A 17740-nucleotide genomic window follows, 5' to 3' on the forward strand; every position below is an offset into this window, starting at 1 on the left:
GAGAGAGAGAGAGAGAGAGAGAGAGAGAGAGAGAGAGAGAGAATTTTCATGATCCTGAGATATGGCAACACAGTTTTTTGACCCCAGCCAACTCAGCTTGGCTACTTGGAGTTCAAAGAGAATAATGCAGGGTAAAATGCATTTTCTTTCATTCTTACATAATTCTTTTTATTTATAAACTAAAATCTTGCTAATTCACTTTAGTATTTTCTTCAATGAATTTATATTATTGCTGTTTAGAGAGAGAGAGAGAGAGAGAGAGAAATGGAAAGATTGTCATAGTATTTGTAAAATACTTTCACATATGATTTTTGTAATTACAGTTATTTTTATTATTATTATTATTATTATTATTTTATTTATTTATTATTTTTTTTGCTCTATCACAGTCCTCCAATTCGACTGGGTGGTATTTATAGTGTTGGGTTCCGGGTTGCATCCTGCCTCCTTAGGAGTCATCACTTTTCTTACTATGTGCGCCGTTTCTAGGATCACACTCTTCTGCATGAGTCCTGGAGCTACTTCAGCCTCTAGTTTTTCTAGATTCCTTTTCAGGGATCTTGGGATCGTGCCTAGTGCTCCTATGATTATGGGTACGATTTCCACTGGCATATCCCATATCCTTCTTATTTCTATTTTCAGATCTTGATACTTATCCATTTTTTCCCTTTCTCTTCAACTCTGGTGTCCCGTGGTATTGCGACATCAATGAGTGATACTTTCTTCTTGACTTTGTCAATCAACGTCACGTCTCGTCTATTTGCACGTATCACCCTATCCGTTCTGATACCAGTCCCAGAGGATCTTTGCCTGATCGTTTTCTATCACTCCCTCAGGTTGGTGCTCGTACCACTTATTACTGCAAGGTAGCTGATGTTTCATATGAAAATATTAATAAACGTATTATACATACGTGTACCATAAAAATCTCTCATCTCAGTAAAGAGAGAGAGAGAGAGAGAGAGAGAGAGAGAGAGAGAGAGAGAGAGAGAGAGAGAGAGAGAGAGAGAGAGTTCGAATCGAAAGAAAGATGCGTAAAGACTGGGATTTCCTTCATTCTTACATAAATTTATAAACTAAAATCTTACTAATTCACCATAGTATTTTCTTTATTGAAGTGATTGCTTTTTACATTAATATAAATATTTGAAAATTAGTAAATCATTTATACAAAAAGCATACATCTCTGTAAGAGAGAGAGAGAATTATTAGTTATTATGTGATATCATTTAATCTTATTAAACTTACTAATGCAGTATTGATCAATATTAATACTTTAAAATTAGTAAATCATTTTTGTATCCTAAGCATGAAAACAACATCAAAATACACTAATTAGTGATTATTTATCGTCGGAAATTCCCGCGAATAGGCGAATTCACAGCAAATAATGGGTAGATATGGTCCAGAGAAAAATCCCCGAATCCAGAGAACGCAAATACGGGGGGGACCCACTGTATTTAGAAATCATCTTAAAAAAAAATATTTCATAAAATGTAGTATGCACAAAATGTCAATGCACAATTTATGCCCAATTGACCCAATGCAGTTCAATGTTCTATCGTTTGTGCATGTTTTGTTTGTGCGGTATGGTATACGTAGTGTACGTATTACTGCGGATGAAGAATATCCTTTAAAATGTCCTTTAAACATTCTGCTTCTCCTAAGGCTTCTGGCAAAGAGCCTGAGCGTCAAAGGTCCTTACAGTTAATGACGGATGAGGAGAAAATAGACATAATTGTTATGTTGGAGACAAAAGTCATGGAGAAGTAGTAGGCCATTACCACGTGACTGAAAGTGCAGCCGCCTGCCTTGAGAATGAGTATGAACAGGCTAACATACTCTGGGAGGTCATTCTTGTGGGAGAACTTGCTGCCCTCTTTGCTACTACTATCCCACCAATGGAGCAGGATTTTGAAGAATTTTGTGGTCTGTATAATTTGATCAGGGAAGTCAGGTAGATACAGACAACAATCAGGGCATGGGATTAGAATAAAGAAAGGGCCACAAATTTTATGAATACTTTTAATGAAATAATGAAGCCCTATCGAAACACCTTCGTGAGCATGCACAAGTACCTCCAGAGGATGCAGCCTCCTGAAATCCCTGACAAGGTGCCTCCTGAAGGTGAAGAGGCGCCCTCAGAGGAGATGTAACTCCTCTGCTTTGCTGTGCAGTCTATCTTCGTCGTCATTTATCAGACTGACAACTAATATCAACATCATCTGTAATCAACATTCATAACCAGTAAGTGCCTGTATGATTTAATATCATTATTATGATATTTAATGTCACATATTATATAGTAAATAAAATGAAAATGCACAATATTGCTGTACAAAAAAATTTGCATCTGGGAATAGTGGGGACCCACGAATAATTTTAGAGATACATTCCACAGAGAAACTTGCGAATGAGCAAGTCCTCCCGCAAATAATTTTTAGATAGGTTCCAAAGAAAAATCTGTGAATGAGTGCGAATACTGAGAACACAAATATGGGGGTCCACTGTACTGTTGACTTGAAGCTGACTGAAGTAAGTTCATGAATTACAATATTCTCAGGTGTCTGTTGGGGATAATTTCCAAGTTCTCCCAGGGATGATAGCAATGCTGCAGGTCTTATAATCAAAACGGAATTATTTAAAAAGCTTAAGACACTTGCATTTTCAAGAAGAAAAATTGAAAGTTGTCTATCCATGTTCTGGCAAAATGCACAAAAAATTGTAGTTCAAAGCCATTGTATTTGCAGTTGGTTCTTCTAGTATTTTATATTCTTTTTAATTTTTTTTTTTTTTTTTTTTTAAGTAATTCAAAGGGTGCATAGAATGGCCTTTAAGGTTTTAATGGCTTTTTGTGTTAAGCCTCAGAAGGCAGCAAGTAAATTTCTTGGGATACTTGCACATGCAGGTGCTGCAAGTAATGAGAGAGCTGATGAGCAGACTAAGAAAGGATTACAGTCGTACCTCGAGATACGAAATTAATCCGTTCCGAGGCGCCCTTCGTATCATGAGGTTTTCGTATCTTGGACCACATTTTATGTGTAAAATGGCTAATCCGTTCCAAGCCCTCCAAAAACACCCCAGTAAATTTCATAATAAAGCTAAATTGACCTATAAACAATGAAATACTACAGCAATTTGGACCATTCAATACCTAAATTAGTAACAAAATGCAAAATAACCTGTAAATAAAGTGTATTAGTGTACATTGTATACAAGAAATACTGTACGTAAAATGTGGAAGCTTACCTTTCGAGTGAGGCTATGTTTGAAAGTGGCGGCAGAGGAGGAGGAGGACAAACGGCAGATACGTACGTACGTACGTACACTTAACTTTACAAAAAACTAAAATTTAAAAACATTTTTTTTCCTTTTTTGGATTTTTAACTTTTTTTTTTACTTTACGTAGGTTTTTTTTTTTATTTTTTTATACAGACTTTCAACTTTATCACCACTTTCAACTTTGTTTTTTATCACTTGGTTCTTCCTTTTTGCTTACAACTTTGTTTTTTATCATTTGGTTCTTCCTTTTTGCTTACTCCTGCTAATGCTAAAGGCCTCTTTAAAAAATAACGATCCAAGGAAGATTGCTTCTGCCTACTTTTCACAATGTTCTTGAAACGACTCAGGCAAACGTCATCAAACTGTGCAAGCATACGACCTGTGTTAGCCTTTTTGGGGTGTCGTTTTTTTTTTTTTTTTTTTTTTTTTTTTTTTTTCTCCCCTTTTCCTTTCTCTCTTCTTCTTCTATGAACGTGTAGTGTTCATTAACGGCTGCCCGTCTTGATAATTATCTACTAATTGTTGCACCTCATGACTCTGTTAGCCCTGGTGTCCATCAAAACCCTATTCAACCAAATGCTCTCTCTGCAACTGATTTGGGTACTGAATGTTCGGCTGCTGACCTTCAACATAAACTAAAGTGCCTTGATTATACTGGTATGCATGTTGTAAATGATTGGTCAACACCCTCTGTTCAGCAGGGAGTGGAGATTCTACCAACCTTGCAAAGTTTCCAGTTATCCCATTAGAGAGACCTTGATCACTTATCCCATGCGAGAGATCTTGGTCACTTATCCCACGAGAGAGATCTTGGTCAATCATATCATATATGTCGTCACTCAAGAGGTGCTCTTCTTTTTCTATTTTCTGTGAAAAGATATGAGAAATTTTTTTTTTTAAATACACATGACACAAACACCATCACAATGTCAACTCTGACTAGTCGATTCAGAAACAGTTGACGATCCCGAAACGAATACTGCGTGCGTACTATAATGATGCTGGTACCGAGTGGCCGAGGCACACCACCACATACATAGATGCATGATGGGAGGGACTGTGGCCAATAGGAGAGAAGGATCTCATGGCCGCGACTAGCATCAGGAACCAATGGGAGAGCAGGAGGATGGTGGCGAGTCTACTAGTACTAAGATGGCGGCGCGTGGCGCGAGTTTCAAAATTGTTATCGGTGGTTCGGGCGAATCTCGGACTTTCAGAAACCTTTCGTATCTTGAAAACTTTTCGTATGTAGAGCCGTTAAATTTTTCGTATTGGCTTTCGTATCTCAAGTTTTTCGTAAGTTGAGCCTTTCGTATCTCGAGGTACTACTGTACTAGATAATATCCCAATAGGAATTCTTTTGCCATATAAGGATTATTTCCCCATACCTTAAGAGGGTTGTTTCCCATTTATCAGGGAAAAAGTGAGTCTAGTAGTGGAAATGGGAGTGTTTGACTGGTGATAACCAGAAAATGTTGGAGATCCACCAGGCAGACTTCCTATGGATGTATATACAATGGTGGCAAACAGCATTGTGTCAGTTGAAGATATGTCTTTTGACAGATTTTTTTTCCTTTTTTAATGGCAGGGCAGGTTTGATCATTTTATGAAGATTGCTTGGTTCCCTTGACAGTGAGGCATCTGCTGGTCAAATGCCCCTGTCTTTTGGAATTAAGAATGTTTATTTTCAGAGTGCTGGAACAGGTATGGTAACTGTCTTCCTTCCAAGATACTTGGAGAGGAAGTCACTAGCAAGCCTTGTTGAGGCTTCAGCTGGTCGAATACCCAAGTCATAGGGAATTCATTTAGGTTTAGGTAGGGATGGTAACTGTCTTCATTTTAGGGTGTTTGGAGGAGAGGTCACACGCAAATCCAGTTGCATATTTAATATCTTGTTAAAGGCATTGTACTTTTTTGTGAAATTTGAACATTTCATATATTTTAATAATAACATAATACTTTTGTTACTTTTCACTTTGTATAGTATATTGTTAAATTGATAAAAAAAGTGTTAAAGTATATATTTTATAAATTTTTGGTTTCATCATCAATGACCATAATTGTAGTTACACCAGTCTGTATAAATCAAGCAGTGAATCAATTATTTAGTCTTTGTGCATATTCCATATACTGCATATTGAAGAACTACCAGTAGAAATCATATACGTACTGTAGTATTTGTGAATTACATCACTTGGTGTTCAAACACCCATCTCAGTGGGGTTTACAGTGTTATGGACAGCAGTAGTAAACCCTCAGATTAAAGGTAAATTTTGATTATTGTTTCTTAGGATTGGTAAAAGGGCTTTTATTACAGTGTATCCCCCCATAGTCATGGGGGATGGGTACCAGACACCCCACCCCCCCATGAATAGCTAGAACCTGCGGATAGTTGAAACCCCTATTAAAATGCTTAACACTGCCCATTTTGTTAGTTAAAACTCTAGAAAACCCCACTAAAATGTTTATACCTGGTAGTGCATTTTATGATGAAATGGATAAAATAATCCAGGAATTCATGTGTATTTCCCATAGAAAAATACCACGAATAGATGAATTTTCCGTGAAAAAGGGGGGTATATTTTCCAGAGGGAAATCCGCAAATACGTGACTCCGCAAATCTGGAGTCCGCGAATATGGTGGAATTCACTGTAGTCATGATCTTACTGCTGATTGCCAGTCACCGCTTGTAACTTGATGGCTGTTTTAATTATTAAACATCTGTGAAAACTACTATGTAAAAGGTTTGTTTAGATTCATGCACTGTATATAGATAGTTGTAATTTCATGCATTTAGTACTAGATTTTAAAGGAATGAGATCTATGATAATTTGTAAGTCTAGGTCAACGAGATGCATTATTATGCATGTGATGCTTTAATATAAGAGTTAAGGGATCAATACCCACAGTGAAAGTAATTGCATTATAGGTTTGTAATTCCTTTCCCTGGGCATTTTTAATTTCTTTGAAATTTCAGTAGCTGGCTCAGTGGGTACTAAACTAAGGAGGTGAATGCTATGCTGCAATGTTAAATTCATGGTATTGGTTTGTGGGTAAGGTCCTCATATTTTATTTTTAAAATGCATTTTGTACATTTTCTTTTCAGGTTGCTATGGAAGTCCTGAACAATGGAAGGTTTGGTATGGCAGCTGCACTCTCAGGAACTATGCGCTACTCAATAAAGAAGGCTGTAGACTTTGCAACCTCTCGAACTCAATTTGGACGTAGAATTGACAGTTTTGGAGCAATCCAGGTTAGAGGGACATTGTTATTTATTTTGTTATTTCACCTTTCATTTAAAGAATGAATCTGTTGGGTAAGCCATGTGAGAGTATAATGTATTTGTAACTGAACTGTGGCTCAATTAGACTAATTTAAGTCAATAGTATCACAATTCAATACAGGGTCAGTCAAATGAGAATTATTTTACTTTGTGGTCATGGTAAACTCACATCATACAAACATTCATTAGTTGTTCTTTTGGTCAAAGGTCTAAACATGTGCATATGTTGTTATAATTTGGGGTTTATAAGAATAGTATGAACTGCTGGACTGGAAGTAGTGATGTCTTCATTTCCCAACACAAAGAATGTCTTGAGTTAAGAGTGTGCATATTAGATTGTGTTAGATTAATAATATGTCATGCATGAATCTTTATAGGATAGTAAACAGCGGGCATATCAATTCTGGATTTATGAAAGAAAGACTAAAGTATCAGACCAAAAACTTACTACTTTGCAAACATGCTGACATCAAAAGAAAAGTAGAAACAATTCTACTTACTTTATAATGAAACACTAATATGGTGAAACCGTCTGTACTGCTGAAAACATAGTAAGGAAACCAAACTGCATTACAGTAAATGATTACCAGCTAGAAGAGAGAACCGCCAAATCCTTGTGTTAAGGCATTTCAGGTTTCCTGGGGTTGGGATGATCTTATTTCCAAGGTGATGTAGCTAAGAAATAGTGAAAATAGGTCTAGATAATTGAAATTCTGATTTAGTTATGCCAATATAGATCGCCAAAAATTTACATCACGTGTGGTGCAAATGTTAATAGAATGTAGAGACCATCAACCTCATCATAAGTGGAGAAGTCATGAAATAATTGTGAAGCATTACACACGAAGCTCTACAAAGAAAATGGGCAAATTATTACAGACAAGTGGTCCAAAAAATATTGCCTTAAAACAAAACCCCCCGGTACATTGGGGTTATGCTGGAAGGGCTTACTCTGTGTTGCAGGCTTAAGGGGGCCGGCCGGAGCCCCTATATATGGTGGTATAGGGCGAAAAATGCAGTCATGAAAAAATTCATGGAGCTTCATATGGCAATTGAGAATACGTATACGAAATATTTCGTCAAAATTCCTCTTACTTTCGTAGTTACAGGGTAATTAGTAAACATAACTCAATAAGCCTAAAACATTCATCCGTACAAGAAAATGCAATATTTCTTATGTTATCGTAAATTTTGATAATTATTGTCAAAGAAATTGTGAGAAAGGGCATCTGTAGAGATTCCGTGGGTCGCAGAGGGAAGTATCAAGTTCAACCCTGATCAGTAGGAGCACAGACGTCAAGTAGACTACATGTTTGAGTTTCACCTCTGACATTCGCTTGCTTTTTACATATGCTTATCTATGTTTCGGCAAGAATTTCATCATGCCAATTAGGAAAAGACAAGGAAAACGTCTCGCTAACATAAAGATGAAGAAAATTCGCTCTATTATGATTACAGAATATCATAATATATGCGATATTAGCGTAGTTAGTGAAGAGAGAGAGAGGGAGGGTTGCGTAGTAAGTAAACGCGCCCGTCTTGCCTGAAGCACACGTCACACTGTCCCCAAGGCTACGATCTTTGAGCAAAGGGATCTTAATTTATGATAAATAACATAGTTTTGGTTTATTAATACCCAAAAAGGAATATGAAATTCATAATAATCATGATTTATTAAAATTCTTTGTAATAAGAGAGTACAATTTGGAATTTCACCTCTTGACATTCTCTTGCATTTACGTTTGTTTATTTTTGTTTCGGCAAGAATTTCTTCATGCCAAAACGGAAAATACTAGGAAAACATCTAGGTAAAATACAGAAGAAGAAAATTCACTGTAATAAGCCGAGTTAGTGAAGGAGAGAGAGAGAGTTGCTACGATATATGAGCAAAGGGATCATCATTTATGATTAAATTATGATAAATAAAATAGTTTTGGTTTATTAATACACAAAAAAGAAATATACATTCATAATAATCATTATTTATTAACATTGTCGTTATAAAAATACGAAGAAAAACTTTGAACGCCTGTATCTCAAAACTATAGTTATTGACCTTCAAAATCTATCTTCTCACTTAGTTTTAAAGCTATAACATTGGAATTTGGTATATAACTCAGAAAGAAGTTATAAAGCAATTAAATGAAGCCCTTTTTTCCAATTTTGTTTTGTCTTTTTTTTTTTTTTTTTTTTTTTTTTTGTAATAAATTTTGTTTTCCTAATTTATAGGGTTTATTTTTTTACCATAATGAAAAATTCATATCTAGTAAAAAAATGACTTTTAGAAAAAAAACTCTACATCAGGTCTTAACATTAAATATCAAGGGAGGAGATAGAATTTGAAAAAAATGGTTATTTTCGGGATAAATTGCCCTGGCGTCACAAAACCAAAGGTCAGAGGCGAAAATCATATGCGGTTTGGAGATGTCCCAAGTCACCTTATTAAGTGGTAGGAATATCAAAGTCCTGTCCTTAAAGAATGGCATTAGCCGGCCGCCCCCCTTAAAGACCAGACTTAATCCCAGTAAATAAAGACATACAAAAAAAAAAAAAAAAAGGATCTGATAGATTTATCCATACCATAGTAAAAATGTTCAGGACAAAGATCTAGTTATGGAAAAAGAAGACTACGGCAAGCTGAAGAGGAATTGCTACCTATCATCTGAGGATAACTAGGAGTAAAGAGGACCTGAAAAGAAAACTGGAGAGGTCTGAATGTGCAAGCCTGGAACTAGTTTAGATGCAGAAATTGACTTTAGAGTGCCTGGATCCTGAGAAGTAAGGTAGTGGCAGTCAAATCCTCAGAGGGAGGTTGTATTCCTGATTCAGATGAAGAGATATCAACCTAGCAAGGTTGTGGTATAAAAGTAAAGCAATGATAGCATACAAATACAAAAGAATCTAAATTCACTTTGCTGACAGTTTTGTATCTTCAATGAATTGTATACATTCATGTGAATTGAACTAATTAATTTTATTAATAAGCTCCATGATTTTATGTCTTATGTACCCTCTATTGATCACTCTTTAGGCCTGCTGTATGAGTCTAGAAATGGCTTAGTGGTGTTGTTAAAGTACTTCACAAAGAAGGCTAACACATTTCGTAAATGGATTATGTTATAAATTTAGACACTATTACTTGGGTAAACATATAGTACCTTTGCTATCTTTCTTAAGGTATCATGTTGTGATTGGCTGTGGTTGAATACCGTAATAAGTTTTGTTGAAATAGAAAATCCTAAATTTTAATATCCATAGTTTCTCTCTCTCTCTCTCTCTCTCTCTCTCTCTCTCTCTCTCTCTCTCTCTCTCTCTCTCTCTCTGCCTAGTGACAATCTCTTGCTGAGGCATAATCGTTCATGGTCTGATTAATCAACCCGATATCACGCGTATAACAAACAACTAGCAAACGAAATATAGCTAGAAGTGTTCGTGAACTATCGGTGATAAGATTAGTGTGAAAATAGTAGGATAAAGCGTCTTCTAAGTTAGTTTATCAAGTGTAATACTATAAATCAGAACAAGATGGCAGTAAGTTCCAACTGCGGGAAAAGGTGGCGTAATTTGGCGTGTTTAGCAGATTCGCAATACGATGAGGTAGCAGGAAGGGAACTGGCATTTCTCATCTATGAAATCAGCAACAGTCCTAACCCCAAAAAAGATAACAAAAGCATTCATAGATATATTAGAAGGATAATCCTTCAAACTGGAACAAATCTAATGAAAACATGTTGAAAATAATTGAAGAAGTTCCAAATAAAATCCAAGTGGTCAAGAGACTCATAAAGAAAATATACATAAACCAACATATTCCGACAAAGAAAATGAATAAGGTGAATCTTGTGAATATACTAATTGATGCATTAGGAAAAAGAATGCCAAAAGCATGCAAACTGTGTAAGGTTTGGTATAGCATAGTCAATCCACAAAACCTAATCAGAAAATGTGCTGCATGCAACATTCCGACCCATCCACAGTGTGCTGAGGTAATACAAGATTTGAGAAAAGATACAAGAATTTTTTGTTCAACATGTCTATCATGGATAGACAATGTTATTAAATCAAGATTGAATGTACAAATAGTTGAGGATGAAGAAAGAAGAAGAGAAGAAGAAAAAGAAGAAAAAGAAAAAGAAGAAGAGGAAAACGGAAGAAAAGTAAACAAAAATGAAATGACAGAAAAAAAATAAGGAAAACAAAGAACAAGATAAAAGTATGGATGCAGAGATACTCATTGATACTACATATGAGGCAATAAAGCAGCATACCTACGAAGAAATAAATTACGATATGACAACAGAAAAGCAAATCCCGAAGAGGCTCTACCCAGATCTATACAATGACGGGAAAGAGGAAAAAATAGACAAGAAAGACAAAATCTGCAACCTTTTGAAAAGAGGGAATTGCAGATTTGGAGAAAGATGTTACTACAAACATCCTAAGATATGTCAAAACTATGAAATATATGGTAAATGTGCATACTTAGATGGATATGGGGATGATTGCAGAGATCTGCATCCAAAAATATGTAAAAACCTAAAAGAAGGAAAAGGATGTAAGTTCGACAAAAAATGCAAATATAGCACCCTGTAGCCATGAATCATAATCAAATAAATAACCAACCAAGTAATAAAATCCAAAATAAGAAAGAAACAAATAAAGAGAGAAATCAAGAATATCAGGTAAAAGAGAAAAAAAAGCAAACCACCAATGAGATATGCAGAGGTGTCAGCAAAAAATTTCAAAGCATCAGCTCCGAAATTCTACTCAAGAGATAATAACTGTATTTATTATGCAAGAGGATATTGCAGAAACGGAGAAAATTGCAGATTCAGACACAAAATTAATAATTATGATGAAGGAAGATCAAATATTATGGAAAAGTTGGATTTTTTAATGTCAGAATTTCTGGAAATGAAAAAAAAGAACAACATACCAGAACAGGAAAGAGACATGGGAAAATCCTTATTACTATCAGTATTAAATGAAGAAGGAGAAAACATGCAAACCATCATAGTGATGAATGTGCAGGGTTTAGTTTCGAATACCTCAAAAAGAAAAATAGAGTTCTTAGAAAAACTAACTCAAACTGAAAAGAAAATAGATATAATGAATATAAGTAAACCTGGTATTCCAAGAGACTGGGAATGATGATCAAATAAAAGGGTTCCAAACTTATAGATCAGATAGAAAAAAATAGTAATCAAGGGGGGACCACGATATATGGGAGAGATAGAAATCGAGGAAAAATCTGTGCGAAATATAGTAACACAGAATGTGAATTAATAGCGGTAGCATTTGAATCTGAAAAATTAGGAAACATCGTAATATACAGACCCCCTAATACTAAAGTGTTTGACGTAATAGACAAATTGGATGATATATGTTGAAATCACAAAGAGTGGACTATACTCCTATCCGGAGACTAACTTTCCTTTTGTAGATTGGAAAGAACGAATAGGAGATTGTGGTTGTATTTATACATATGAAAAAAGAGAGTAATAGTAGCACAGAAGATAAGAGGGAATTTGAAAAGCTATTAGATATGCTGCTAGAACATAACATTTAGCAAATAAGTCACTGCCAGCAAGAAAGGATAATATTTTAGACCCAGTATTTGTGAACAAGGTGAATTTTGTTAAAGAAATAATAGTGTATAATACAAGTATTTCAGATTATAATGTCATAGAATTAACAGTCTGTTCCCAAGCAAGTGAAAACAGAGATTAGCAAGAGATGCAAAAGTGGGAAGGATATGGAAAATACAATTTGTATAGTGAGAATATAAAATGATCAGAAATAAATGAAGAATTAAACAAAGACTGGGAAAACATATTTGTAAGTGAAAATATCAAGAAAAATCCCAAATTATTTTTCTCATATGCAAAAAAAGATGAATAAAAGAAGAGTAGAAACAGGCCCTCTTAAGAAATAAAGGGTGATTAATGAATGAAAAAAAGGAAATATGTAACATATTAGCAGAAAGATATAAGAGAGAATTTACACCTATAATTGATAATGAAGATAATGATACAGAAATAAGAGATGAAAATAGTGATTATTTACCGGACATAGATACGTATTAATGAAGCCGATATTGTGCAGGCTATTAATGAAATTAAAAATGGATCAGCAGCTGGACCAGATGGCATCCCTGCCATTTTATTAAAGAAAGTAGTTCATTCTATCGCAGAGCCGCTCGCAAGATTATTAAGACTAAGTGTAGATACAGGCAAGATTTATGATGAACATAAATTAGCATATATTACCCATATTTTCAAAAGCAGAACAAGACTAGAGGCAAGTAATTATAGGCCTGTGAGTCTAACATCACACATGAAAGTGTATGAAAGGGTAATAAGAAAAATATAATGAAACACTTCATGAAAAATAATTTGTTTAATATAGGACAACCTGGCTCTGTACCCGGAAAAAGTACACAAACCCAGCTGTTAGTCCACCATGAGAACATATATAAAATTATGATAAAGAAAAAGATACAGATGTGGTTTACCTAGACTTTGCAAAAGCTTTTGATAAGGTAGACCATAATATAGTGAAAAAAGTTAGAAAACAATATTGTGGACAAAGTAGGAAGATGGATAAAAGAATTTTTTCAAAACAGAAAACAATAGTGAATGGAAACGGTGAGAAATCGGACGAAGGTACAGTGTTAGCTGCATTGCAGTTTGTTATTATGATTGCAGACAAAGACAGTAATGTTAAGGACTCGGTAGTGAGAAGTTTTGCCGATGACACAAGAATAAGTAGAGAAATTACTTGCGACAAAGATAGGACCTTGCTACAAAGAGACCTAAATTTACAAAATATATGAATGGGCAGAGGTAAATAGGATGGTATTTAACTCTGATAAATTTGAATCCATAAATTATGGTGATAAAGGACCTAATGATGAGACAATCATAGATAAGGAAATGGTTAAAGACCTTGGTGTGATGTTGAATAGGAATCTGTTACGCAATGATCAAATAGCAATACTATTGGCAAAATGGAAAGCAAAAATGAGAATGTTGTTCCGGCATTTCAAAACAAGAAAAGCCGAACACATGATTATGCTTTATAAAACTTATGTACATAGCCCACTTGAATGTTGCAATATATCATATGATACCTACACTACCAAAAGGATATTGCACAAATAGAGAGTGTACAAAGGTCCTTTACAGCTAGAATAGAAGAAGTTGAGGACCTTGACTACTGGGTAAGACTACAAATTTTAAAATTATATAGTCTCGAAAGGAGAAAAGAACGCTATCTGATAATACAGACATGGAAACAGATAGAAGGAATTACCGAAAACATCATGGAGCTAAAAATATCAAAGAGCAAGCAGAGGTAGATTAATAGGTGCCCAAAACTTTACCAGGAAAACTAAGGCAAGCTCACAGGACATTAATCCACTATGCACCAGCATCAATAATGCAGCGTCTATTCAATGCGTTACCCGCTCATCTGAGGAACATATCAGGAGTGATTGTAGATTTGTTTAAGAATAAGCTCGACAAATATCAAAGCTGCATCCAGACCATCTAAGATTGGAAGATGTGAAATACGTATACAGGAAGATGCATTAGCAACTCTCTGGTAGACATTGAAGGTGCCTCACACTGAGGGACCTACGGGGCAAACCCGAATGAACTGTAACTTCTGTAGGTAAGGTCTCTCTCTCTCTCTCTCTCTCTCTCTCTCTCTCTCTCTCTCTCTCTCTCTCTGCTGAAAGGGTTAGATGTACTATGTATACTATATTTTTATGGTACAGGCAGTCCCCCGGGTTACGACGGGGGTTCCGTTCTTGAGACGCGTCGTAAGCCGAAAATCGTCCGTAAGCCGGAACGACGCTTGGAAATATGTCTTAAACTAATAAAAAGTTATAAAAACCTTACTTGTAATCCTTTGGTTACACTACATGTCGTTTCCTGTAGTTTATGTACAACCTGGAGTTATTTTCATAAAAGAATGCTGGTATTCTTGAAGGTAAAAACTATTGTAATCCTCTGGTGACACTACATTCTTGAAGTTTTATGTACAACCTGGAGTGATTTTTGCAAAATCTTGAGGGGTACAAGAACAGCTGATTACTATTTACGTATCATATAGACTAATTAAAGTAAATGTATCTTTAAATAGGCTTATATATTAGTATCAACAAAACATTTCCTGCCATGAGTCAGAGGCCGTTTAATGAACGAAACACTTCTCTGTCCTATCTGTTCAGAAAATAAACGTTACGTCAATCCCCGAGACCATTGTTGCCAAAGCGTCTCTCTCTCTCTCTCTCTATCTCTCTCTCTCTCTCTCTCTCTCTCTCTCTCTCTCTGATCAAATTACATTGGAAACTTGACATACGATTGCCCTAATATACGAATGTTTTGAGATATAACAGAAAATTTGCGAAAATACAAGCTTTGATATACAACGAAATATTTGAGATACGATTTTGCGATGAGTGTTAGTTGTATAGGCGACCGATAAATGGCGTTCAGTCTGTTTGTTTGTTGGTGCTGCATGTTAACACGTCGTTGTTTAGTTCGTTGTATTTGCGCCTATTTTTCGTGTTATTTTGTCTATTTTATTATTAACCATGGGTCTCAAAGCTAAAGACAAAGCAGGTGATACCAAGCAAAAAACCCAAGAAAAATGATTTCGATGGAAGCAAAACATGAAATTATAGCAAAGCATGAACGTGGCGTTCGTATCGTCGATTTGGCAAACGAGTATGGTCGAAATCCTTCTACAATATCCACGATCATCAAGCAGAAGGAAGCTATAAAAACCCCGAGACCATTGTTGCCAAAGCGTCTCTCTCTCTCTCTCTCTCTCCTCTCTCTCTCTGATCAAATTACGTACTGGATAATGCCTCTCTTTGGATACTTCGATTTTGCCAAATATTGAGGGCTACAAGAACAGTTGATTACTATTTACGTATCATATAGACTAATTAAAGTAAACGTATCTAAATAGGCTTATATATTAGTATCAACAAAACATTTCCTGGCATGAGTCTCAGAGGCCGTTTAACGAAACGAACACTTCTCTGTCCTTAACTCGGAGCGTCGGAAGACGCCTCTCTCTCTCTCTCTCTCTCTCTCTCTCTCTCTCTCTCTCTGATCAAATTACTGGATAATGTCTCTCTTTGGATACTTGGAATTTGCGTTGTAATCTAACCAGAAACTTCGTTTTGTTATTATTACTGGAAACAAGCAATGATTTTTTCATTATTTGCGCTTTTGGACTGTTATATGTAAATAAACAGTATGTATTCATTCGCTCGGAAACTAGTTCCGCCATATGAGGCGTCACTAAAAAACATAGAAAAAAAATACAAACATAAAAGTGTCGAAAATCATCATAATCTCAAAATTTTTGTTGTAATCTAACCAGAAACTTATTTTTATTAATATACTGTGCTAAAACTATAACAGGTTTTTTATCATTAGATATGCGTTTTTTAAAAGCAGGTCGTTAACTCGGGAGCGTCGGAAGGACGCTATCATCTCGCCTCTCTCTCTTCCTCTCTTACTCTCTCTCTCTCTCCTCTCTCCTCTCTCTCTCTCTCTCTTATGATTCAAATTACTGGATAATGTCTCTCTTTGGATACTTGGAATTTGCGTTGTAATCTAACCAGAAACTTCGTTTTGTTATTATTACTGGAAACAAGCAATGATTTTTTCATTATTTGCGCTTTTGGACTGTTATATGTAAACTAGTATGTATTCATTCGCTCGGAAAAACTAGGTTCGCATGAGGCGTCACTAAAAAACATAGAAAAATACATAAAAGTGTCGAAATCATCATAATCTCAAAATTTTTGTTGTAATCTAACCAGAAACTTATTTTTATTAATATACTGTGCTAAACTATAAAGGATTTTTATCATAGTATGCGTTTTTTAAAAGCGTCGTTAACTCGGAGCGTCGGAAGCGTCAGCGTCGTAACCTCGGAAACAAGCGTCGTAACCCAGGACGGATTTTTCCATTGAATATTTAAGAAAAAGCGTCGTAACCTCGGAACGTCGTAAGCCGGAAACCGTCGTAACCCGGGGACCGCCTGTACTAATGTTTAAGATGACTTTGAAATAATGATACTATAATTTCAAAGATTAGTATAATAACAGGATAATAATTTAAGGCATATTTGTTGTAGGATGTTATTTAAGATATACATTGGGTTTTTGAACTTTGAAGATAGGCAGTTATCAGTTTATTTTTAGAGGGGGGTTCTAAGTATTCACAGATTTTAACAGTTCAAGGGGTCTGCTACCCATCCCCTGCAAATACAGGGGTCCACTTTATCTCAAATACTTTGGTAGTCTGTAGAACGTAGAATGATGTAACTACTGTAAGTATATATTGTACAGTACTTATGTATGAATGAAACAATAGATTTGTTTATGTCATGGAGATATACGCATGTATTTTTGTTAGTATTTTTGTGAATGAATACATTTAAGATAAAAAAGATTTATTGTACTGATTACAGTACTGTATGGTAGCATTAACGCAAACACGGCAAAATGCTGTAATCAGCATGTATTGTAAAGTGTAATTTTGTCGTTTGAAAAATGTTCATCCCAAGCCCAACAAAAGCATACATAGTTCATGGAACAGATCATCAAGAGTGATACTAAATTCTTGTGTGTATGTACATATTACAATGATTTACTAATTTCCAATTGTTAATATTATTGTAAACACATTAATATGTTATTTCACATACAGAATCCATTTACTATACGGTACTCATTATTGTCTTGGTTTGTTATCATAATATATACGGTTTGTTATCATAATATATACGTATAAAAACTGGTCGTCCCACATTTATAATGTTTACATTATGAAAATCATCTGATTGAGGCTCACCACTACTTAGAAAGAAATTGGAACATAATTTTTTTTAGAAATTATTAATGGAATTATCATATTTAATTTTTATGAGAGAGAGAGAGAGAGAGAGAGAGAGAGGAGAGAGAGAGACGAGAGAGAGAGAAGAGAGAGCGAGAGAGAGAGAGAGAGAGAGAGAGAGAGAGAGAGAGAGAGAGAGAGAGACTTGTCTGCTGTTTACTATAAATGAAGTCTCAACACAGTAGCTTGGGACGAGGCTAAGTCTTGATTTGACAAGCTGCGGATAAGAGAGTATATAGTAACCATATGT

The 17740-nt window shown here is 35.3% G+C and overlaps 1 protein-coding gene across 1 annotated transcript in view; it reads left to right on the top strand.

Moving 5' to 3' along the window:
- Positions 1 to 17740, top strand: part of LOC135218542 (very long-chain specific acyl-CoA dehydrogenase, mitochondrial-like) — a 303617-nt gene that overhangs the window by 219594 nt on the left and 66283 nt on the right. Inside the window, exon 6 of the mRNA XM_064254915.1 lies at positions 6389 to 6535. Coding sequence (XP_064110985.1) covers positions 6389 to 6535 — 147 coding nt within the window. The remainder of the gene's footprint in view (positions 1 to 6388; positions 6536 to 17740) is intronic.

Source organism: Macrobrachium nipponense, chromosome 9 (assembly GCF_015104395.2).
Source record: "Macrobrachium nipponense isolate FS-2020 chromosome 9, ASM1510439v2, whole genome shotgun sequence".
Taxonomy (NCBI): domain Eukaryota; kingdom Metazoa; phylum Arthropoda; class Malacostraca; order Decapoda; family Palaemonidae; genus Macrobrachium; species Macrobrachium nipponense.